This window comes from Rhinolophus ferrumequinum, chromosome 17, assembly GCF_004115265.2.
Source record: "Rhinolophus ferrumequinum isolate MPI-CBG mRhiFer1 chromosome 17, mRhiFer1_v1.p, whole genome shotgun sequence".
Lineage (NCBI taxonomy): Eukaryota > Metazoa > Chordata > Mammalia > Chiroptera > Rhinolophidae > Rhinolophus > Rhinolophus ferrumequinum.
The window spans coordinates 13,956,307-13,979,353 of record NC_046300.1 but is presented as its reverse complement, the minus strand read 5'-3'; the positions used below and the strand labels follow the sequence as shown (position 1 = coordinate 13,979,353).

At 50.1% G+C, this 23,047-nt stretch overlaps 1 protein-coding gene across 4 annotated transcripts in view; it reads right to left on the bottom strand.

The window, feature by feature from the left end:
* Positions 1-23,047, bottom strand: part of SCN5A (sodium voltage-gated channel alpha subunit 5) — a 79,400-nt gene that overhangs the window by 14,129 nt on the left and 42,224 nt on the right. For 2 of the 4 annotated variants that reach the window (XM_033133105.1, XM_033133106.1), the window contains exons 14-20: positions 21,186-21,359; positions 19,551-19,907; positions 15,075-15,515; positions 13,509-13,673; positions 10,892-11,012; positions 9,778-9,932; positions 2,213-2,386 (exon numbers count right to left, since the gene is read on the bottom strand). In XM_033133105.1, the coding sequence (XP_032988996.1) occupies positions 2,213-2,386; positions 9,778-9,932; positions 10,892-11,012; positions 13,509-13,673; positions 15,075-15,515; positions 19,551-19,907; positions 21,186-21,359 (1,587 nt within the window). Of the gene's footprint in view, positions 1-2,212; positions 2,387-9,777; positions 9,933-10,891; positions 11,013-13,508; positions 13,677-15,074; positions 15,516-19,550; positions 19,908-21,185; positions 21,360-23,047 lie in introns of all 4 variants that reach the window. The other 2 variants (XM_033133104.1, XM_033133102.1) reach the window with 1 other exon arrangement.

The window sequence follows — 23,047 nt, the reverse complement described above, 5'->3', positions numbered from 1 at the left end:
GCCAGGCACACACTGACCACAGGACCTTGGCACTGCCATTCCAACCTCTGCTTGGAATGTTCTGCAGCTGTCTGCCCAGCTCATCCCAGTTTCCTTCAAATCTGCTCAGATGGTGCCTCAGTGGGCCCATCCTGGTCAGCCTATTTAAAGTTAAGATCTATACCTCCCCCTCCCGCTGTGTCTGGGCCCTTCTAACCCCTTCTCTATTTCCTTTTTCTTCATGGTACACATCACCTTCTGCCATGATATAAAATTGGCTTACTTAGTCACTCTCCTTCCTCGATGCGGGCAGGTTGTCTGTTTTGTTCCCTGAGAACCCCAATGCCTGCAATAGCGCTTACACATAGATACTCAATAGTGTTTATTGAAAACATGAATGAATTGCTCCTGGAAACATCATTCTCCAGACCCTGAGGCCTGGAGGTGTGGGGATGGGGGCAGCATGGCCAGTGCCAGGAAAGCTGGATTCCCGCATCCACTTCCATCTGCTTTACCTTGAGCAAGGCCTCTCTGTGCTGTGAGCCTCGGTTTCCTGCTCCACAGGCTAACTGTCCAATCTTGGGACAGGGCAGGAAGCACTGACAGTCCCCTTTGCCCGGCCTCAGCTATGTTCCCCAAAGTGGCAGGTGGTGGGGTGTAGCTGGGCTTCCCCAGAACTCTTTACAGACTCCCTCCAGCCTGCCCTGGGGACTCACTTCCCAAGAAGCTGCAGGATGAGCTGGGTGAGGGAAGCCTCCAGGAGGAGCTGCCAGGGCCCCAGGCCCTCCTAAGCCCCTTGGCAGGGGGGCCTCAGTGGTCCTGTCCTCCCTCTCCTGGAGGCGCTGAGGGCTCCAGGCTGTAAGGGCACTTAGCACACCCTCCTTCCCTCTCTGCCCCTAGCAGCCCTCACCCCAGCGTTAGCACCCTCTTCAGCCACTTGGGGTGATAGAAAGCGGCCTGGACTTGTGTCTCCACGCACACTATCACCCAAGGAGCCCCTCCTTTCACCTCCCGCCCAGCCTGGACCCTGGCCAGGCCGCCTAGGGACTGAGCCCCTCCCTTTGGTCTCTGAGGGGGTTGTGGGGAGACAGCACAGGTCTGAACCTCTTCTGCAACCACAGGAAGGACAGCGCCTGATGGTGAGCAGAACCTAAGGCCAAGCCCAGAAGCCATGGGTGCCTTCCGGAACGCTCTGCCCAGTCTGCAGATCCTGACCTGCCTTTTGTTCTGTGGGACCCACCACAACCGGATCGCGAGCCCTAACCTGAGCCCTCTGCCTTTGCTGGGCTCCCTCTGCCCTTAGGGAGCACAGATCCAAGGCTACTCCACACCCCAATCTCATTTTTTGCCCTCTGGCCACTCTCCCACTTGACTGTGCTCAGGAACTCACCCTGCTCGTCCTGGGGCCTGGGTAGCTGTGGGGCAGGGGCCTCCCATTCCATCTGCCAACTGGGTGCTCAGAAGATGTGCCAACCTCCTGCCCCAGGCCCTCCCTGGACACAGCCTGGGCAGGCAAGCCCTGCCAGCTACCCAATTGTCCAGGACAGCCACCCAGAACCCCTCAGCCAGTGTCCATGGCTTTCCTCCTTCTCGCAGGTGACTCCACCCTCCCTCTCACCCTTCAGGAAGCTCTCTCCTGCCTGCCCAGCACCTCTTCACTACCCGTCCCCTCTGGCCTTGGCTCGCTCTATCGCCTGCGCAGACAGCCGCCTCCTGTGTGTGTGCGCAGAGGCTCTTAACCAGCCGTATGTTCAGTGGGCCTGACAGACATTTCACAACATGCTGTGGTCACTGCTCCAATATAGGCTTGTCCACCCCCTGCCTTGTGGCCATTTGGAGAGGGTAAGCCCCACACCCCTGCCTGGACTGCTCTTCACCCTTCCCCATGGTGAGTCTCGTCTCCTCCAGAAGCCTGGGGACTCCTGAGGACCAGGCCTAGGTTTTCCCCTGCTCCTCTGTCTCCCCAAATTGGGGGTTCTGATGACAGGGCCCCGGTCTCCTATTCCTCATTTCTTCCAGACTGGAGACCCCAAGGGTAGGGCCTGGGGCTGTCCTCTGTGACCCCAGACGCCAGCCCCCTTCCTCTCTGCTTGTGCCACCGCACAGCCCGGTGCCTCCACGTGCTGGCTCCCACCAGCCCTGTCTTTCTGTCCCTGCGTCCGTCTGCCCCAGCCTCTGCCCACACTGGCAGTGGGTCTCCCCCTCCTCTCTTCCCTTCAGGCGCCACACTCACGTCCACGATGAGGAAGTCGAGCCAGCACCAGGCGTTGGTAAAGTACTTCTTGAAGCCGTAGGCCACCCACTTGAGCAGCATCTCCAGTACGAAGACGTAGGTGAACATCTTGTCGGCGTACTCGAGCACAACCTTGATGGCTTTCCGCTCCTCCAAGTAGATATCCTCGAAGGCCTGCAGATCAGGCCGGACAAAGCGGACAGGATGTCCTGATCATCACCCATCCCACCCTGCAGGGGGCATCACCTCTGGCAGGACCTGCCGCCCAGGAGGGCGGAGAGTGGGGAAGAGACGCACAGTGTGGGGCTTCCTCCGCGGTCAGCGGGGATGACATCGGCACGCTCTCCAAAGAGCGTGTGAACCATGAAATGACCTGACATGGTGTGTGGACAGTAAGGCAGAACGTGTAGTGAGTACACTTCTTCCTTTGCCTTAAAGAGCAAGTCTCAGTTCTGGGCCAGTGCATGTTAAAGACCTTTCTAGAACTTGCTGATCTCCCATTTTAACAAGGAGAGAGGGTGTACAGACTCAGCTCACCACGTTCTGCTGCAAACAACATAACACTTTTGTTTGTGTTCACTTTCTTGACTTTATGTAGTTAAACCTACTTTTCATAGGCAACAATATTGGTTTCCAGTGATATCAATCATTAAAAGTTTCCCTTGACAATAAATTTATTTAACCAAACAAGAACAATGAGTGTTGATCTAAAGCAAAATTTTAAATAAAGTGTAGTAAAGGTCGTTTGTAGGTAGGAAGTTTAGAAAACACAGGACTAGATAAAGCCAGACCTCCTGCAATCCTCCAAATCTAGGAGTCCAAGTTTCTGAAATACTAGACGTTGTCTTTCTCTACCTCTTCATTTCGGCCTCAACCCAAATTCAGAAGCCAACAGAGAAACTGGGATGGCTCCCAGCTGCCCTTTTCCACCTCCAGCCTTCTGATTTGTACCTGCTCCTCTCGAGTTACTGTTCCCTGTCCGGAGTGTGCTCTGAGGCTCCCTGTCTAGGCAACGGAACACGTCACTGAGGGCCCTGGGGAGCTGCCTCCACCTGCTGCTCTGGGCCTTCCTGACTGCGGGGCTTCTGTGAGCTGCAGCGATCCAGGCGGCTAGCGCTGTCAGCAGTGCCGAGTACGCACCGCCCAGGCATACATGTGGGTAAGCTGGGCAGTGAACACGGGACAACAGGATAATTCAGGTGCTCAAAGGGACTTTGGCAGTTGTCCAAGATAGAAAGTAGGTATATTTTCTTAAATTACAAAAATGTGTGCTTCTTATTTAAAAACTAAATAATATAGAAATTACGAAAAAGAGAAAAGGCACCTCCAATTTCATGACACTAGAGTAACCATTGCCCACATTTAGGTGCACATTCTCGACACTCACTGTGTTGGGTGTATGTGAGCTCACAATCTTATAAGATATATTAAATATTTTGCTTGGAAATTTCTTTTTCCACTAAGCAATCTTTTCTGAACATTTATCTACTCACTAATGTGAGTACATACAATATCATTCTTTTTAAAGGCTGCATAATATTTCACTATTTGCACATACTATTGTTTATTTGGTCAATAAACCTATTAATGAACATTTCTGTTGCTTCCAGTTTATCCCTAGTAGAAACAACACTGCAATGAACAGTGTGTCTGATCATCTGTTAATGAATTCCTAGAATCGGGGTACCAGCTCAAAGGTGTACTTTTGGTACAGATTGGGAACAGGGCCTCCAGAAGAGGACACCAATTTGACACTTCCTCCACAGTGCATGAAGGTGACTCTTTCTTCACCATTTCACTCACACTGGTGGTATTTCTGTTTTGTCACTTTCCCAGCCTAATGAACAAAAGTTGTATGTATGTTGTTATATTTTTATTTATTACTAGTGATGTTGACATCCTTTACTTGGATTTTTGCAGTGTTCCCTTTGTGAATTGCCTGTTTATTTCTTTTGCCTATTTTTTTTTTTTTTTTTTACTTGAGTGTTTGGTTGATTTGGGGACATTAACTCTTTATTTGATACACTTTATCCTAGTTGTGTGCCTTTAAATCTTATTTACTTTTGTTTGCCATACTGAAGTTCTACATTTCATTTTCACTTATTATATAATTTAATATAATTATATCATTTATTATGATTTTTCATTTAGTAAAACCTTGTGTATTCCAAGGCTAGAAAAAAAATAACCCTTCTTTCCTTTTTATTTTTTTAACTTTCTGGTTTCATTGTTTTATATTACAATTTTTAAAAATGTAATATATTTTGGTAGGCAGCAAATATCCATTTTAATATTTTTTTTCAGAGTGGCTTGTCAAATGTCTCAACACTTTATTAAAAAAATCCACTTAAAATCCACAGATTAGAAGTTAACTTTATCATATACTACGTTTGTATACTTACTTAAGTCTATTTCAGACCTCTCTATGTGGTTCTACTTGTCTGTCTATTCCTGAATTGGTATTATATGATTTTTCCTGGCCTTTTTAGTAATTTTCAAGATAAACTTTACCAATGTTTTGTCAAATTCCTTTAAAGATATTGTTAAAATTTATTGCTATTGCATTGAATTTATTACTTGTTTTAGAGACTAATACAGTCTTCCTGCCCAAGACCAGCCTATATTTAAAGTATTTTATCTGTGTGTCTTCTTTTACAGTCCTTAGCAAAGGTTTATAGTTTCCTTCATGTACCTCTTAAACATTGTATGTTATAATTATTCCCAGTTACTTTATGTTTACAATGCCTGGCATGTAAGGAATATTCAAGAAATGTTACTTGTGATTAAAAGGTTTCTGTCAGTATGAAACAACAGTAACAATTCTTTGTGTATATATTTTATAACTGGTCATGCAATGCTTTCAATATGTTTAAAAATTTTTCTAGGCAATCATAATTAATGATACATTTCCGTTTATTTCTATTACTTTTAACTCTTGTTTTATACTTGACTATACTAACTTCAGTTCTTCTATTTTCCAATTTTTATACTGTGTGTTCAGTTTTCTTCATTAATTGCACTGGCTAGTACTTCAAGATTTTATTAAGTAATGGATAACAGCTAAAAAGTAGTTAAATTTTCCTTTTTCTTATTTCTGACTTTAACGAACATGTTTCAAGTGCTTTACTACTATTGATGATGATAGAAGTTAATCTGAGAGTAAATTTTTCACTAAATTAAGGAAATATATTTTATTTGTATTCTTACCAAAGTTTTAAAAATTGTCTATTCATACGTATGGAGTATGAAAACTGGTCTATAGTTTTCCTTTTGGGATACTTAAGGTTTTAAAAATCAGCATTATTTAGCTTTCATGAAAAGAATTTGTAGACTTTGCATCTTTTTTCATACACTAGAATATTTTAAATAGGACTGGGATTATTTTCTTCCTTGAATATATGAAATAATACACCCCTGGAGATGTAAGAGATTAGACTAGCTAGTGGTTTATCTATTTGTTTTAATTTTTCAAGGAATCTGCTTTGGAATGTTATCAGTTTTCCTATTTATTTTCTAATTCATTAATTTATGTTTTTATGTTATTAATTACTTCCTTTGCTTTCCTTAAGATTATTTTGTTGTTATAGTTCTACTTTCTTGAGTTAAATAATTAATTTATGTTCTTTCTATTTAATAATAAAAATGTGTAAGTCTATGAATTTTACTTTTATTACAGCTTTGCCTACATCCCACATGCAATATTCTCAATATTGTTACTTATCTAGTCCCCCTCCCCCATCACAGTTTTTTTCTCTACCTCTGTTTTTTATTTCTTCTTTTTCTAAGTTTCAGGTGGAAAGAACTGCTTGAATCATAACCTTTTTTTAAAGGTTTTTCAGAGCTTTTTAATGAAAAATGCAGAGGAGTGGAAAAGGAAGTTCCTGTTCTTTTACTGTTTGAGATAAAAAATGTAAATGGACATATCAAGACAATGAGTTCTCTTCAAGTACAAGTGACTGTTGACACTTTGCAGACACTGAGCCACTTAAAAAATATACTCAAGGCATTAAATTAAAATTTCCATGTGAATTATTTCTTCTTACCTCTTCAGCATGAAGTTGACCTTTTTAAAAGAAGAATTTCAATATGAATTGGTTGTACTTTGGAATTGAAACTGATTTACACCAATTTTTCAGCTGATGAATTTTTGCATGAATGGCTTTTTTATGAGAACGATTATTGCATGGGTAAGAAATAATTTCAGGCTTTTTCACTGTATTAGAATAATTTAAATGACTCAGACTAATTTAAAAATTATATTGACATAGTTCAGAATATATTATTTTTCAAGCTTGGCTGAGAGACAATTCAAAAACACATCAGGGATAAAAATACCGATTATTATATTTATCCCTATTGAGGTATTAGCTCTGTGAGTGAGCTGATGCTGGCCCAGCCAAGCCCGGATCTCCTGATCCCTGAGATATGCTGGATCTGTTGTACTCAGTCCAAACGAGAGGGCGTGAACACCATCCAAGGCAGCATGACTCGCCCTGCATCCAAAATGGATGCTCACATAGTGGCTAGCAGCTGTATTTTGTTAAATAATTTTCCTTGGGGAATATTTGCCACTTTGCTCTCCAGTCTTCAAACTGAATTTGGATCCTTAATATATAGAGGGTGCCAAAAAAAAAAGCATACACATTTCAAGAAAGGAAAAACTATTAAAATTGTAATACTCAATATATACCAATAACAAAAGATGAATACAAGTCATTTTTGATTTCTGCAATTATAATAGGTGCCCAGAGTGATTACCAACAGCGTCCAGACACTTCTGAATATGGTGAACTACTGTTTGAACAACGTTGACCAAAGTGTCCACCTGTATACATTTTTTTTGGCACCCCTGATATTTTTTTTTCATTTAAAAAAATTAATTTTTTTTCAGCTACAGTTGACATTCAATATTATTTTATATTAGTTTCAGGTGTACCGCATAGTGGTTAGCCATTTATGTAATTTACAAAGTGATGAATCATAATCTTTGATTAACAGCACACTGTCATCTTTGGTCCATGAATGTAGTTTCTCTATTTATTTGCTTACTTATTAATATAATGAACACCCATGAACCTACCACCAAACTACTTTCTGTTTGATCCAAGATTTGTTTAAGAATGACTTTTACATTTCCAAGGGTTTGTTTTTAATCTATTTTTGATATATCTGGCAGTTTTCTACCTGCAAAACAGGCTTAATAATAGTACCTAACTCATAGGGTTATTGTGAGAATAAAATGAATTAACGTTTGTAAAATGTTTACAACAGGGTCTGGCACATAGTGAATGCTATATAAGTGTTAGCTATTATTTTTGTTATTATTAGGTTAGATCAAATTTATTTAAATATATATATATATATACATATATATATACACATACATACATATATATATATATATATATATTTTTTTGATTTTTCATTGTCTTGATCTTTCTGCTTGATTTGTCAAGAACTAATAAAAGTGTGGTAAAATCTCCCTGTACTATTGCCCTATTGCCATTGTTTTCCCATTGATTTTTGTTTTATATAAGTGCTATGCAATCCCAAGCAAATATATTTATAATAGTTACATTTTTATTGTAGGTTGGACCCTCTTTGTTTTATCTCACGCTTTTTACCTTGAACTCAACCTTGTTTAATATTAACAAACAAAAACACTCTAATTTTTGTTGTCATTGTTTGCATTTGCCTGATATATCTCATTCTTTTACTTTTAATATTTGTGAGTCACGTTGTTTTAGGTTTGTCAGTTGAGAGCACATAACTGAAGTTTTTCTTTAAAAAATCTATTCAGAGTCCTTTTCTTTTAAAAGATAAACTTTATCCAGTTAAATTTATTATTAAAACACATGTTTGATCTTGCCTCTGCCACATTATTTTCTGTTTCCTGATTTAATACTTTCTTTTTACTTGTTTTACTCCTATCTTTTGCTGTAAGATCTCTATTTTCTTAAAGGAATTTTTTCCTTCAGCAATTTGGAAGGGAGCTATAGTCTGCTTTCTGTTAAACAAGTTTATAACTTTAAATAACACACTCAGACTTCTTTTTCTCAATATGTCATTGACGCGTTTTTTTTTTTTTTTTAACAGTGCTTGGCTGTCTACCCTGATTAGATTCACCATTCGCTTGCCAAAACTCCTCCTCACTTATGCCAGGCTGAGCTTTTCCTCCACAGCCCAGACTAAATGGCTCTGGCTGCCCTTGTTTGTGGTTGTTTAAAAACAAAACTTGTTAACATATTGTTAAATCATCCTTCTCTGAAGCCTACAGAAATTTTGCTCCAGCTGCCAATGGTAAAACAGCACACACAGCCTGCAAGTCATGGCTCTGGGCCCACTCTGTAACAGGGGTGAGGCAGGGTGGGAGGCCCAGAGGTTTAGAAAGGACAGCCACGGTGCCTCCCCACGGCCTGCCCCCACAGGAGGCAGCATACCCAGGAAGCACTTATACAGCCTCGGATCAACGTGGCCCTCTCCCATTCTGGAGTCCAAAGCATTCCCTGTCAGGTGTTCTCACTTCCTCAACAATAGCAGGCGCTTGCTCCCCCCTGGGCCAGAAAAGTTTGTTTCTTCTGGCTTTTTGATCACCCCTCTACCTGCTCACCAGCACCTTCCAGAACCCTCTCCAGGGCTGTTCTATCTCCTCCTAGAAGTGCTCTGAGAGATCAGAGCATGATGCTTGGGAGCCAGATGGGGCATCCTTGGAAGGCCTCACTGTTCCTTCTGGCCTCAACAAACCTCCCTGTGCTCTACAATCCAGTTCCCCCTGCTTCCTCCAGGGAGTCGTCCTGATTGCTCCAGTTCCCCCTGACGTCCCATCACCCTGACTCTTCTACTCTATTCTTGCTCAATTCTCTTTTGTGCTGATCTCTGACTATCTCAAACCTGCTGAGTCTGGCTTCCCCAACTAGACTGGGAGCCCGATGCCAGGGCAGGGGTCTCCTCCTGTTGCTCCCTGTGGCTCACGGGACTAGATTCAAGGAGAGCTTAGAAAAGACCTACTGAACAAATGGAAGGTCAAGACAGGGCTCTGAAATCTGTCTGGGTTCAAATGCTGCATCTGTTGCTTGTGAGTGGTGGGGCTGTGGGCAAGTTACTTAATGTTTCTACAAAGGGTAGTTGTGGGATGAAATGTGATCATGTGTGAACTGCAGAGCTTGGCCTGTAGCCCTTGAAGACTGCACCATAGTATCAGCCAGCATTGGGAATTGCACGGGAATGGGGAGTGCCTGAGGCTGTGTGCAGGGGGTGTGTCACCAGAGCGCCGGTGTGGGAGACTGGTGACCTGTGACCTATGCCAAGTGTGCACTGTGATCTGAGGCAAACCATTTCCCTTTCATGGAACAAGGGGTCCTGCACAGATGACCTCTGTGAGCCCTTCTCACTCTGACCTCAATATGTGCTATGGATGTTGAGAGTTTGTGAGTTGATTCCTGATCCAGGGCCCTGGGGGAGCACACTTTCAGCAGAGGCTCTGCCCCAGTTTCTGACCTGGCTTTCCAGCTGGAGACTCCCTCTTCCATCCCTCCCTGCCCAGCCCTGCATCCCCAGGACGGTACCAGTGCTCCACTGCTGAGCAGGATCATGAAGATGATGAATGTCTCAAACCAGCTGTGCTCCACGATGCGGTAGCAGGTCTTACGCAGCCTCCACCAGACCTTCCCTGGGGACTGTGTGGTGTCCACGGCGCAGCAAGGACAGCGCCGGACACAGCCTATGGGGAAGGGAGAGGGGTCAGGCCCCGCTCAGGGCCGGACACAGCCTATGGGGAAGGGAGAGGGGTCAGGCCCCGCCCAGGGCCTGCAAATGCCCCCGTCTGATGGCAGAAGGTCAGATGGTTGAAGGGATGACTAACTGAAAGAGATTACAACGATGGGGTGATGAACAGCGCAACATGGTGGGTGGGGCCGTGGGGGTCGGGGAGCTGTCCGCAGGGGCCCACACTCAGCAGGCACTCCGTGGAGAGGCCAGATGGGTTAGGCTCCCAAGGAGTGGATGAAGAGTCTGGCAGGTGTGTGCAGGGGCAAGGCTGGACTTGGATGGGCTCCATCCTGTCCTCTGCTCATCTGGGAAACCCTCCCCCTGCAGGAATGTTCCAGAATTCCTCATGGTGCTCTGTCCTTAGGCCTTCTCCATTTTTGCAGTTTCTGGGCCTTGGGAAGGGTGGAGCCCTCACTGACAGCCCCAAGTGACGCGCCATGTGGAGGGCAATCCCTCATTTTATCCACAGGTGCCTTGTAAATATACCACCAGTTCATAAAAGCTACAGATGCCAGTCACCAACATGGCCACATGTCACACCCATCTTGAGTGTTTACAGAGGGCCGCCTATATGCCAGGAACTGTACCAGTGCCTGAGGGGAAGGGGTGAATTAGACCCAGTCCCTGTTGCTGTGGGGCAGAAGATCGTGCACGTTACCACCCCACAAACGCAGTGGCACCCATCCTTGGTGCGGCTGACCTACAGCTGCCCAGCGCAGCACACCATGGGCTGGCTCGCCATGACTCATGTCATGATGGGGGAGCCCCCAGGGTCACGAGGAATGGGGCAGGGCGGGCAGGAATCTGGGGCAGGATGGGGTGCAACATGGCCCTGTGTCCCAAGGAGCTGCTGGTCTTCCTGCCCCTCCAGGCAGGGCTGAAGCTGGGGCAAAGGGCCACCCAGGGCGGTACCTTCGGTGAAGCAGTCCTCTGGATCCTTGACGTCCTCGCCGAGGTCAGGGATCTGCTCCAGAAGGTCAGCGGTGTTCGTCATGTCTGCAGTGCTCCCCTCAGAGTAGCTGTCCTCGTGGGTCTGCAGGCAGGAGTGTGGGGTAGGGCGGGCAAGGGCATGGCGTGGGCCATGTGGTAGCCTCCAGCCTCTAGGGGCTCCCTGAGGGGAGGTGCCCAGACTACCCTCCTTGGCACACCTGGGGAATCTGAACCTGGGGTGGATGGAAACCTGCCCCGGAGGTCCCCAAGGGCCAGTCGGGGCTGAGCCGAGGCTGGACCTCAGGGCGTCTGGGTCTGGGGTTCTGATCTGCTGGGGTCTAGGGCAGGGGTGCAGGGGGTGTGAAGGCATCTGGGAAAACACTGCGTCCAGCGGGAAACCAAACAGACATGGGACGGCAACACAGACACACTCTGGGACACGGACACACGGGGCTAGCTTGGCACACGCAGAGGAAACAGGCTGCCACAGCCCGACAGAGGCCGAACCAGGATCCCGGGCACACAAGGCACAAGGTCAGACATGCAGAGAACAGGCCAGCAACCCAGCCCACGCTTCTCGCCCACTTTGTATGGGTGCTGGACCTGGAGGAAGAATGTGAAGGTGCTGGAACCATCCCTGCCTGCCTAGGCAGGGCTCTGCTGCCTTGACCTCTTGTCACCTGATTATAGAGAGGTGTGTGCACGTGATGTGCCCTGTAGGTGTCTGTGTGTATCACGGGCAGGCACGAGTGTACAGGGGTGCTGTAGTGGCCACTGCTGGTGCTCTGCCCAGTTCCCCTCTGTTAGGCCCGTGCACCCATCCCCAGCTGCTGTGAACACTGGCTGCTTATCTGACCCTTTCTGCAAAAACTGTCTTTAGCCAGGGAGCTGCCATTTCTGGAAATGGCTTCTGGGTCATGATCAAAGCCAGGAGGGGCTGACACCCAGTGACTAAGTGACATAAAGGGGACCACGCTAAGGCTAGAATCCACTACCATGCCTTTCAGAGCTGCTTCCTTTGCCTCAGCCTGCTTCTCTCACTTCCTTGTGGGTCTCTCCTGAAAGCGCTCCCTCAATAAATCCTTTGTACTGGAAGCCTGTCTCAGGCTCTGCCTCTAGGAACCCACTCTAAAGACAAGTGTGGCAGGGCTGGGCTTCTGTGAAGGAAGGGATGCCTTCATCTGCTTCAGATCACATCTAAATCCCTAAGTCCCCCAGCTCAGCTGGCCTGCCTTGTTGCTTAGGTTCAGGCTCCACTGGGAGACACACTGGTCTGAGGTCTTGTGTGCCTCTGTTCCTCAGCAGCCTTTTTTCTCTTCCATGACTCACTCTGCTGGTATCTTAAAGTCCTCTTTAACTTTGAGGTTTGCGATGGATAAGCGCTGAGTCCCGGCGGGAAAGGGGAGCATGCTCCTTGGTGCAGTGTGGAGCCACGGCCCAAGGGTGAGGCTCTGCTTTTGTGGTCCCCAGTGGCTTTGAGGTCACTCCCTTCTCCTCCCAGCTTCACTGTGAGGCACTGAGCTGGGAAAGGCACAGCTGGAGAAGGTCTTTACACTACTTTTCAGACAGTGGAGCTGTTCCCACATGCCTTTGAGTGTCAGACCCTCCATGGGGAGACGTGACAAGTCACAATCAGGACCTCGTGCTCCCAAAACTGGCCATAATCACAAAGTCTCCCTTAGGCCCATCCCAGAAAGAGGCAAGGCAAAGGAGAAATGTTCCCCTGGAGCAAGTTACCACTGCTGGACTGAGGCCTGAGGCCAGGCTGCAGGACAATGGCCCCAAGCACGGTCTCTGAACACATGACCTCCACCTTCCACAAGGCTTGGCGTGAGTGTATGTGTGTGTGTGCACGTGTGTGTGTGTGTGGGGGGCATGCAGTTAGCAGTGCCACAATCCGTTAGCTCAGGGGTTGCAAACTCAAATGCTTATGGGGGCCAGGCAGGTAATGCAATGAAGTCAGGCAGGTGAGCTCTGAGGCAAACCAGAGAGCTCTAGTTAAGGAGGCAGTGACCAATGTCTCTAGCAGGAAGGGTCTTCCAATTTTTTAAAAGAGAAACCAGAAATGCAGATAATTTACATGAAAACTCCCAGGTTTTAAATGTCCGTAGCTAATTCAAATTAAAATGCTTTTGTGGCCAGAACAAAACCCTGTAGTAGGCCTTCCATTTGTGGCCTCTGCTTTAGTTCAGGTGAGAAGCGACTGGCGGCCAATGTGCTGAGACCTTGTTCTCAGAGCTCCCCGAAGTCCCCTGGGATGGCGCCATTCACAGGACAAACATTGGCCAAATAGGACCAAAGCACAGGGACTGAGTGGGGAGGGGTGAACACACAGAGATTTTGTGTTAGTCCTACATCACGGTCCGGGGTTGGCTGCTTCCAGAATTTCCCCATGGCTCTGGGCTCCATGCCATCCCATCCCTCCCCTGTCAGGGCAGGGCTGCTTATGCTCGCCTCTGCAGACGGGTCTCCCACACTGCCTGTGACAGCGACTATGGATCCCAGCAGCCAATGCAGGCGTGTGCCGGGACCGCTCAGAGTCTGGCTCCTGCCCAAGCGGCACTGCCCCGCTGGCTTCTGGGACAAAGGTGTGTGTTACCTCACTGCACCCTGGGGCCTGGGGCTCCACTTTCCGCTGCTGCTGCCATTCTGCCAGGGCCACACTGGCCTCTGCTTCGGACTCAGAGGAGGCGGTCTCTGACTCCTGGCTCCAGGCCCTGGGCTCTGGGTGGGCCTCTGGAACACCGGACACAGGTTGGGGTTCCTGCTGAAGAGACCCCCAGCCCATGAGCTCCCTGGCCAGAGCATTTCCAGGGCCCTGGCTCCGTCTCAGGCCCTGACCATACAACTGGGGCATTGCCCCCTGCCTTCAGGCTTATCTCACTAAAGACCCTTCCTCAGTAGCCCTGAGTGGGTGAGGTTGCCTGCAGTCCAGGCAAAGGGCCAATAGCTAAAACCCTTGGCCAGCTTGACATAAATCTCCCGCTCTTCCCATTCCTTGGAAGGGTGCAGGTGGGCTGCCATGCCCAGCTCCCAAATGTGGCAAGTCCACTTCAGAAAGACATGTTGACTTTTTCTGTAAGTTCCCATGACACCCCAGCTTGCTTGTGCATGTGTGTGTATACACACACACACACACACACACACACACACATGCCCCAGGTAGCCAGAGCCAACAGGCTCAAGAGAAAGAAAGGAGAGGGAAAAGGAGGGGCAGTTTGGAATTCTACTCCTGTGCTGGGAGCATCCTGGAGATAACTGGAAGCCATGGTCCTGGCCATATCAACACTCCCCTCCCCCAGCTGACATTGTCACCGTCCCACAGTCTGACTAAAAGAGCTAAAGCTGGCCTCTGGGACCATAGGAAGGCAGGAGGCCATGGAACCAAGCGTGGAGCCTCAGATCAAATTCCATGGATGGGGAGCAGCTGCTTTTCACAGCCAGACCCACCCAGTGCAGGCCCAGAGGAAGCGGCCAGGATGGGTCCAAGTAAACCCAGAGCCGGTCCTCATTGTTTGACCTAAAGAACTAAGGAGAAGCCATTTGAGCCTGGCTCAGGCCAAAGGAAAACTGAAGGAGCGGTGTGTGTGGGGTGTCTCTTTTGTCCAGACTCTGGTCCTAAGTGTTAAAAATAACAGGTTGGGAGATAAGATAGTGCTGTCTCTGACACCTGCCATCTTCGGGATGCTTATTTTTAAATCTCAGAATTAGCCCTGGGCCTGGGAGGAGGGGAGGGGGCAGTCAGAGGTCAGGAGATTTCACTGGTCCCTCACTAAGACGTTCCACCTTGGTAGTCCTGGTGGGGGACAACGGTCAGAGTGGGGACTAGGGGTCCTGGCTCTGCCCTAGATGCACGAGGAACTCCTAGCAAGTCTCTCACTGTTGCTGTGCCTCAGTTTCCCTTTCTGTACAAATAGCTGCCCAGCCAGGGGATACATGATGGATAGCAGCCCCTCTCAAGATCCCCTTCTGGGCTGGGTTGGAGAAAGGCTTGATCCCCTACGAGGCTGGCTGTTGGGGGAATGGCCTGTTTGCTAGCTCTGTCCCAGCCCTGCTGTGGCAGCTTCTCTGAGCAAGGCTGGGTGCCCTGGACAGCAGAGTCCTGGGCGCTATATAAGTAGATGCTGCACACACACGGGAGAAAGGGGCTGGGGTGAGGGCTCACCTGCTTGCTGGACTCTTCTTCTGTGCCCAGGCTATTCTCCTCGTCCTCCTCTTGGTCATCCGTGTCTGATTCAGCCACGGCAATGGGCACACACATGGGCTCCAGATGCCCAGGGGTGTCCTGGCCTGGCTGCTTGTCTTCCTCAAACCGTGTCTCCTTGCGGGCCAGAGGCACCTTCTCTGTCTCTGGGGGTGGTAGGGAGCTGGAGGTGGCAATGCAGCCGGGCAGTTGGCCATGGGCGACAAGGGCCGCAGGCTTCTGAGGCCGCCGCTGCAAGAGCCCACAGCAGAAGTCCCAGGTGGTCCGCTTGAGAAAGCGCAGGCCCCGCTGGATACGGGCCAGGGCCAGCTGTAGGTTGTTCATCTCCCCGTCCTCATCAGGGGCTGTGAGGTTGTCTGCGCTGAAGGAGCTGAGCAGCAAAGCCAGGAAGAGGTTCAGGACCTGTGGAGACAACAGATCAGGCTCACCAAGGCAGGCGCCATGCCATGGGCGCTCAGCCTCGGGTCCACAATGGGGAAACTGAGGCACAGGGCCCTGAAGGACGGCCAAAGGCAAACAGCTCTAGGCTCGAACCCTGAGCTCTGACCCTAACCCCACCAAGCCTCCACCCATTCTTTTGAATATAGAGAATTTGGCTATAAAAAGACAAATTCTAATCCTTCCTCCCAAGGGCTCAGATAGTCTGAGTTGAGAACGTATAGACACAGGTCTCTTTGTCTTGATCCCGGTTCAGTGGGAGAACAGTGTGCCTGACCAATGTCAAAGCCTGCAGATGGTGCCTGGCTGCCTTGGGAGAAATGGGGGGCAGAAAAAGTAAGCACAGGAGTTACTCCTGGGAAGCAGGGACCAATCTGGGGTCACCAAGGACAACACGGAACCCCACTCAGAAGCAACTCAGAGCTGCCGGACTTTCCTGGGGAGAGGCCTCTGTAGCTGTTGGTGAACGAGGGGTAGAGCTGTGCTTCTGAGCTCTCCAGGGAAGCCAGCTTGAAAATCCGGGGCTCCTGCTGTGGAGCATACTCATCTGTGTCCTCAGGGCTGACTCCACTTTATAGGTGAGGGACGGGGGGACTGAGCATAGGGAGGGGCAATGGCAGATGGCAGGAAAAGAGCCCAGGTGGCCGTCCTCAGGCATGTGGGACTAACCGCAGGGTCAGGCTACTGAGCCATGGCTGTGTCTACATGGTGAGGGGTATGTGTCTACCTGGATGGGTGCTATGTGTGGGACCAGACAACTGGGGTGGGGTGAAGGGACCTGGGGTTGGTGCCAGGGGGCCAGCCCTGACTCCAATGCCCATCTGCTCCAGGGCATCCGGGGAGGGGCTGAGGTTTCAGAGGTGCCAGAGGGCACAGTACTTTACTTAATTTATTAGGGGTTAGAGACTTAAGACCCTTAAAGCGGGGTTTGCATAATCCCTCTGTCTTTGGCTGACCTGGACCATGGCTTATTGTTAAACCATCCTGAAAGCCTGAAGTTTTAGCTTTTGTTACAAAAGAGAACTTAGGCTGAGTGACAAGGGGCTGAGTATGGACCCATTTCCCAGTCTCATGGAGGGTAAATGAAGACGGTGGTGGGCTTCCTACATGTGGGTCAGACTGGTGCACGAGTATCACCAGGGCGACAGGCCACAGACACGACCTCCCCACTTTGGGCTTGGTGTTTCCTCCTCCCAGCCACCCCCAGAAGGGAGTTCAGTGGTATGTGAACACGGGGGCACCGTTCTCACTGGAAACCCGCTCTGACTCCCTGCTCTCACCAGCCCCTCAGACACTGTCAGAAGGCAGGGAATGAGAATTCTGATGAAAGCGTGGGTAAGGTTGGTGTGCCAGGCCTCAGAAACTTGCCTTTGCTTTCAGAAGTAACACACATTCATGAGGACAGTATGGAAAGGTTAAGAAGTAGGACCCAGAGCCCATCTCTATGGAGAAATGGTCCCTTTTGACACGCAGCAGCCGTTTGCCGTCATCACTGGGGGGTGGGGCATGTGATGTGATCTGGAGCTGCTGTCTACACAGACCTCTGGCCGGGCCCCCGCCTCTGTGCTTGGTTGTCCCCCTCACACTCCCCTACAGCCCTCACTCACACCTGGCCCCACCTTCCCTGACCTCCAGGCCTCTGGGGCCCAGGCTGGGGCCAGGGCAGGGGAGTGCTGGGCGGCCTTGTCCACCCACACAGGACACTAGGACCTCCCTTGTTGCCAGCTTCAGAAGTTTGGCTTCTTTCAGCGCTTTCCCTGTCAATCATGCGGCTGCTCCCCAGCCCCTGCCTGATCATCGCTTCCCGTTTTAATGGCAATTGCTTCCACCCACGCCAGGCAGCAGCCCAATTCCTGAGGCGGCCAGGGAGGGGGCTGCGTGGGCCGGTGGCTTCCCTCCCCCGGCAGCCTCTAATCTTCTCATCCCCAGACAGATCCGCTTGGAAATCGCAGGGTTGTGTGTGTGAGGGCAGCTCAGCCCGGCTGTGGGCTGAGAGCTCCGCGTACCTGCACCGTCTTTAGAACGCACAGAGTCTGGTGGTTCTGGGGCTGGGCCAGGGGCCGAGTGAGGCTCCATCCTGATGGGGGGCCTGATGGGGGGGATGGAAAGGGGGCTGTGCGGCCAGCCAAAGAGATGGGTTCCAGCCCTGTGCATGGAGGCCCGGCTTCCTCTCTCGGCTCCACCTGTGGGGCCTGAGGGATGCTGTCCCCATCTCGGTCTGGGTCCGCCCTGGCCTGGTTAAGACATGTGGCAGGAGAAAGCAGGCGAGTCTCGAGAAGGGCTCTGGAATCAGCAGCCCACAGTATTCATACCACCTAAAATCCTGATATGAAATGACGTGCTGCTCACGCCCTTGGGAGCCAGACCATGCAGGTGTGATATCTGAGCATGTGCAAAACAGGTACGTATCCAGGAAGGTGGCTCCATGTCCACAGTGGACTCTTACTTCTTCCTGAACCACTGGCTTGCCTCAACCTTGCCTCTTCCAAAGACCCCTTCTTTGGCATTTAGATTTTGATTTCTCTCAGCTCTGGAATTCCCCACATTGTAAAGACACAAGGCAAGATGCACTTGCCCCTGACAGACATATGTCATGGGAGCAAAGGCCTGGACGCCTCATGACATCAGGAACTCAGGGTGACATACCAGGCTCCCACAGGCCCCGCCTCACCTGGACCATCACCAGCTTGCACCTGTGCTCCGCTCATCCTGCTCCTTCCCTCTTTAGCATCACCTGTCTATCAGGCGAGCTCCAAACCCTCCTCCAGGAAGTCTTCCCTGATTTCCACAGGTGGAGAGGATCAACACCCATCTCGGCTCCTTCTTAATGGCTCTGATCATTTTGATCAGCGTGAGAGTTATTTCATGCCTGTTTGAATCCCCCACCTCCCAATTCTCTCAAGTTGATGAGCAATGTGAGGGTCACATTCACCTCTGTATGCCCAACAGCATGTCGCACAATATTTTGCATGCAATAGGGGTGCAGCAAAGTTTGTTAAGCTGAATTGAAAAACCATGTGGCAAATCACTGACAGTGAATGACTAATAACATAATAGGTAGATGAGTAAATAATGACTACAAAACGAGTAAATAATGAATAAATACGCAAATAAGTGGGTGAATGAATGAATGAAAAATGAAGAATGATGCAAATGGATGAATAGGTAAATGAGTGACTGAGTAAATAGGTAGATAAATGAGTAGCTGGATGGGACTGATGACTGAGTGAATGGATGCGTAGGTTGATGGATGTGGGGTGGATGAACGAGTGGAGAAATGGATGAGTGAGTGGAAAGATGGGTGATGGATGGATGGATGGATGGATGGGTGGGCAAGCGAATGAATGGGTGGATAAATGAACGGGTACGTGACGGGTGAATAGGAGTGAGTGTATGTTTGTGTATGAATGAATGGGGGTGATGGATGGGTGGCTGGTAGACAGACAAGTGGATAGGTGAGGAATGAATGGATGGATAGTAAGTGAATGAGTAGATGGGGTTTGATGGATGGATGGATGGGTGAGCAAGCAGATAAATGGATCTGAGGACTGGTAACTGAGTAGACAGATTAACAAAGAGGTGGACAGATGAATGGATGAGTCGGTGGGTGGGTGATTTATGAGTAGATGGCTGGCTGGATAGGACGATGTATGGATGAGTAGAAAAACAGAAGAATAAATAGGTAAGTGAATAGATAGAGTGATGAAAAGTACATAGCTGGATGGGTAAGTGGGTACATTGGTGGGCAAATGAATGAAGGGATGAGTAGATAGGCGGCAGGAGGGGTCAGTGAGCCGATGGATGGGTGAATAGATGGACAGATGACAGACTGATGTGTGGATGGATGGATGGTTTGGTAGATACATGGCTGAGTGAATGAGTGGATGGATGGCAGGAAGGGTAAGTGAATGGACAGATGCATTAGTGGGTGGATGGGTAGCTGGTGAATGAATGGATGGGTAGCTGAATGCGTGTGTGTGAGGCCATTGGCCAACTTACCACCAGGTTGCCAATGACCATCACGAGCAAGAAGACCAGCAGGCACAGTGACTGCCCAGACACCTCCATGCAGTCCCACATGGTCTCGATCCACTCGCCACAGAGGATGCGGAAGATGATGAGAAAGGCATGGAAGAAGTCCATCATGTGCCAGCGGGGCAACAGGCCTGAGTCGCTGATGCGGTGCCTCAGCTCTGAGTAGTTCTTGCCAAACAGCTGCATGCCCACCACGGCGAAGATGAACACGATGATGGCGAGCACCAGCGTCAGGTTCCCCAACGCCCCCACTGAGTTCCCGATGATCTTGATGAGAGTGTTCAGGGTGGGCCATGATTTGGCCAGCTTGAAGACACGTAGCTGGGGAGGTAAGGGTCCTTGTGAGGGGCACCCTTATCTCCCTGGCTCCTGCCTGAAAACCCACGGAGCACTTGGAGGTCACTGACACCGGCTGTACCCTGTTTCTCCAAGAGTACACACTACCGTCTCTTTCCACAGCCTGAAGGTGGCTTCAGCGGGCTCTGCTCTGGGAGTCAAATCAACAGCTCCAGCCTCATCTCCCCCGCCCGGTCCTTCTCTTTGTGCCCACACCCCTCTCTTACTCCCCTCGGTGTCACTTCCGGGAACTTCCCAGTAGATTGCCCCAACATGGAATGTCCTTCCTCTGCCAGACCCTTCTTCATCAGATACCCTTCCAGGTCAACTCAAACCATCACTGTGCTACCCGATTGCCTCCATTTTTCTCTCCTCTTAGTTACCACAGAGACAGGGAGCCTGTGCTTTGCATTTATTGAACACCTACTGTGCCAGGCCTTATGCAGAGGATGAATCAGCTCATTCAGAACCCCCAATAACCACAAGAGGTTGGTGCTATTATTATCTCCTTTGACAGAAGAAGAAGCCAACCCTTAAAGATGGAGTCACTTGTCTAGGTCACTTGGCTCATGGCAATGGAGTCGTGATTAGAACCCACCGCCTGGCCTTTCTCTACTGTCCCCACCATCCTGCCTTCCTAGCCTCCAATGAAGCCACCAATAGTGCTCGGACCTCCTCAGGCAGTTTTCCGTGACCTACCCTTAGCCCCATGTCTGGACCTCTCTGGCATTTTGAGGTTAAACCATGGTCCACAGATCAGGAGCTCTGGCGTCACCTGAGACCTGCTGAACCGTCATCTACAGTTTAAGATCCCCAGGCGGTTCGTGTGTAAAATTTCCAAAATGCTGATTCTGAAACCAGCAGGCAGTGCCCCCGCTGAGCTGTCAGCAGAACTAGCTCCAGCTGCTACTTGCCATGTGGCTTTGGGAAATGGTTTCACCTTTCTGAGTCTTAGTCTCCTCATCTGTGAAATGGGGATGTAGTAATACCAGCCCCACTCCTGGGATCCTGTGAGAACTAAAGAGGTCATGGTGAACCACGAAGGGCTTTGCAAATCATCAGGATGGCCACCCTGATTGCTCCTCTGGAGGGATGTCTCCTCTGTCTTGCCCACCTTGGTGACCCCCACATCATAACACTGGGCCTTGCACCCAGGGCTACCTAGCAAATAGCTGTTGGGTGAAGGCATGACGGATCAGAGTTGGGGTGACTGAGTGCCCCGGACCCCCACCCCGCCCCCCTGCAGAGGGCCCTGCTGGGTACCAGGCGGAAGGAACGCAGCACCGACAGGTTTCCCATGCGTGACAGGCCCAGCTCCATGAGACTAAGGATGACGATGATGCTGTCGAAGATGTTCCAGCCCTGCTGGAAGTAGTAGTAGGGATCGAGCGCAATGATCTTGAAGGTCATCTCTGCTGTGAAGATCCCTGTGAAGACCTGGGGAGGGAGCGGGAATCAGAGGTCCCCAACGTTTGGACTGGAAAGACCCTCTGGCCATCAGGGGCATTCTGTCCCGAATCTTACTCCCCAGCCTGGGCTGCCAGCTCTGGCAGCACCCAGGGTCCCGGTGGGGGCTTGCTTGGCCATGGCATAGCCCCTTAGGGGTACCTCCGGCCCTCTCTGATGTTCACCAAGCATGACCCACCCACCTGGCCCTCGGAAACAGCCAGGCCACGGCAGGCCCTGCAGAGACTACAGTCTCAGAGGCACCCAACGGCAGGGCAGGCTAGGTGGGCGGTGACATGACCCAGCCCAGTTGCCCTGCAGCCTGTGCTGCCACAGGATGCACCCTTGCTCCACACGTGCACAGTACATGCATTCCTGCAAACACCCCTGGCTCCCATGGCTCAGGACCTTTGTCCATGCTATGCCCGCTCCCTCCGCGTCCACACGCTGAACTCTTCTCACTGTAATAATAACCAGCCACTGCTTCTTGAGGGCTTGACTATGTGCTAAGAGCTGGGCTCGAACGCTTTGCATGTGCTGTTCCTTTTAATCTGCCCAACAACCTGACAAGGAAAGTATCATCTCAGGTGAGGAAGCTGAGAGGTCAGGTAAGTTCTCTGCGGTCATGTAGCTAGGAAGTTTGAGAACCTACATGAGAACCAGGAGATGAACACTGTGATATCTTTCAAGACTCAGAGCAACCATCTCTCCCTCCTGGAAACGTTCCTGAGGTAGGCAGAGGCTGGGATTCCCCTGGTTGACTCACGAGTCCTGAGGTGCCCAGCCTTTGCCAGCAAAGCCCATGGTCAAGAAGCCCACTGTGTGGTGGGCCAGGCAGCTGGGACCACAACCAACTGCCCGAGGTGTGCCAACTGCTCTGATGGAAGGAAGCACGGTTCTAGGAGGAAGGGATATCCTGTGAAGGAGTGGCTGGCGGGAAGCCAGGACCTTCTTGGGGTTAGAGGGTTATCCTGAGGGCAGTGGGGAGGCACTGAGGTCTTCTGTAGGTGAGCTCTGACGTCAAAGTGCCAGGCTACCCCTGGGGAGAGTGTCAGGCCTGTAGTAGTAGCTATGGAGGAGGTGAAGGTGAGAACAGGGGCATAGCTGAGGTTAGCAATCAGGAGGGGGGTCACTCTGCCATTAGCACCTACCCTAGGGGGCTCTGTGCTGAAAAGAGAGGAGAGGCATCTGTCAGTCACCCCAGTACCAGCCCTTTCCCTCTGTGCTCAGATGAGCCCCCATGGTGGGGGGCAGGGATTGTGTTGTTCCTGGCGGAGGGAACACTAGGATGGCAGGTGGAGGGGCACCTGTGCACTGTCACACAGGGCACCACCCACCAGCCCAGCCCTCATGACTTTAGTGGTCTCTTTTGTGCTTGTACCCAGAGGGAACTGTTCCTCCCCTAGCTGGCGTCTTGGGAGAGGGAGAGCCCCCCAATAGCCTCCAACCGCAATTCAAATTCCTGGGCTGCCCAATGTGTGGAGAGGCACCCTATGGTTCTGTCCCTTCCCCCAGCACCCAGGCCTATTTCCAGGTTATGCACCCACAACTTTTCCATCCCTTTGTCCCAATCCCGTACGACTTTTCCAGCCATGCCTGCCTCCTTGCTGGTCCTTCCTCAGGGCCTTTGCACTGGCTTCTCCCTTTCCCTGGATCGTTCCCATCCTCCATCCACAGGA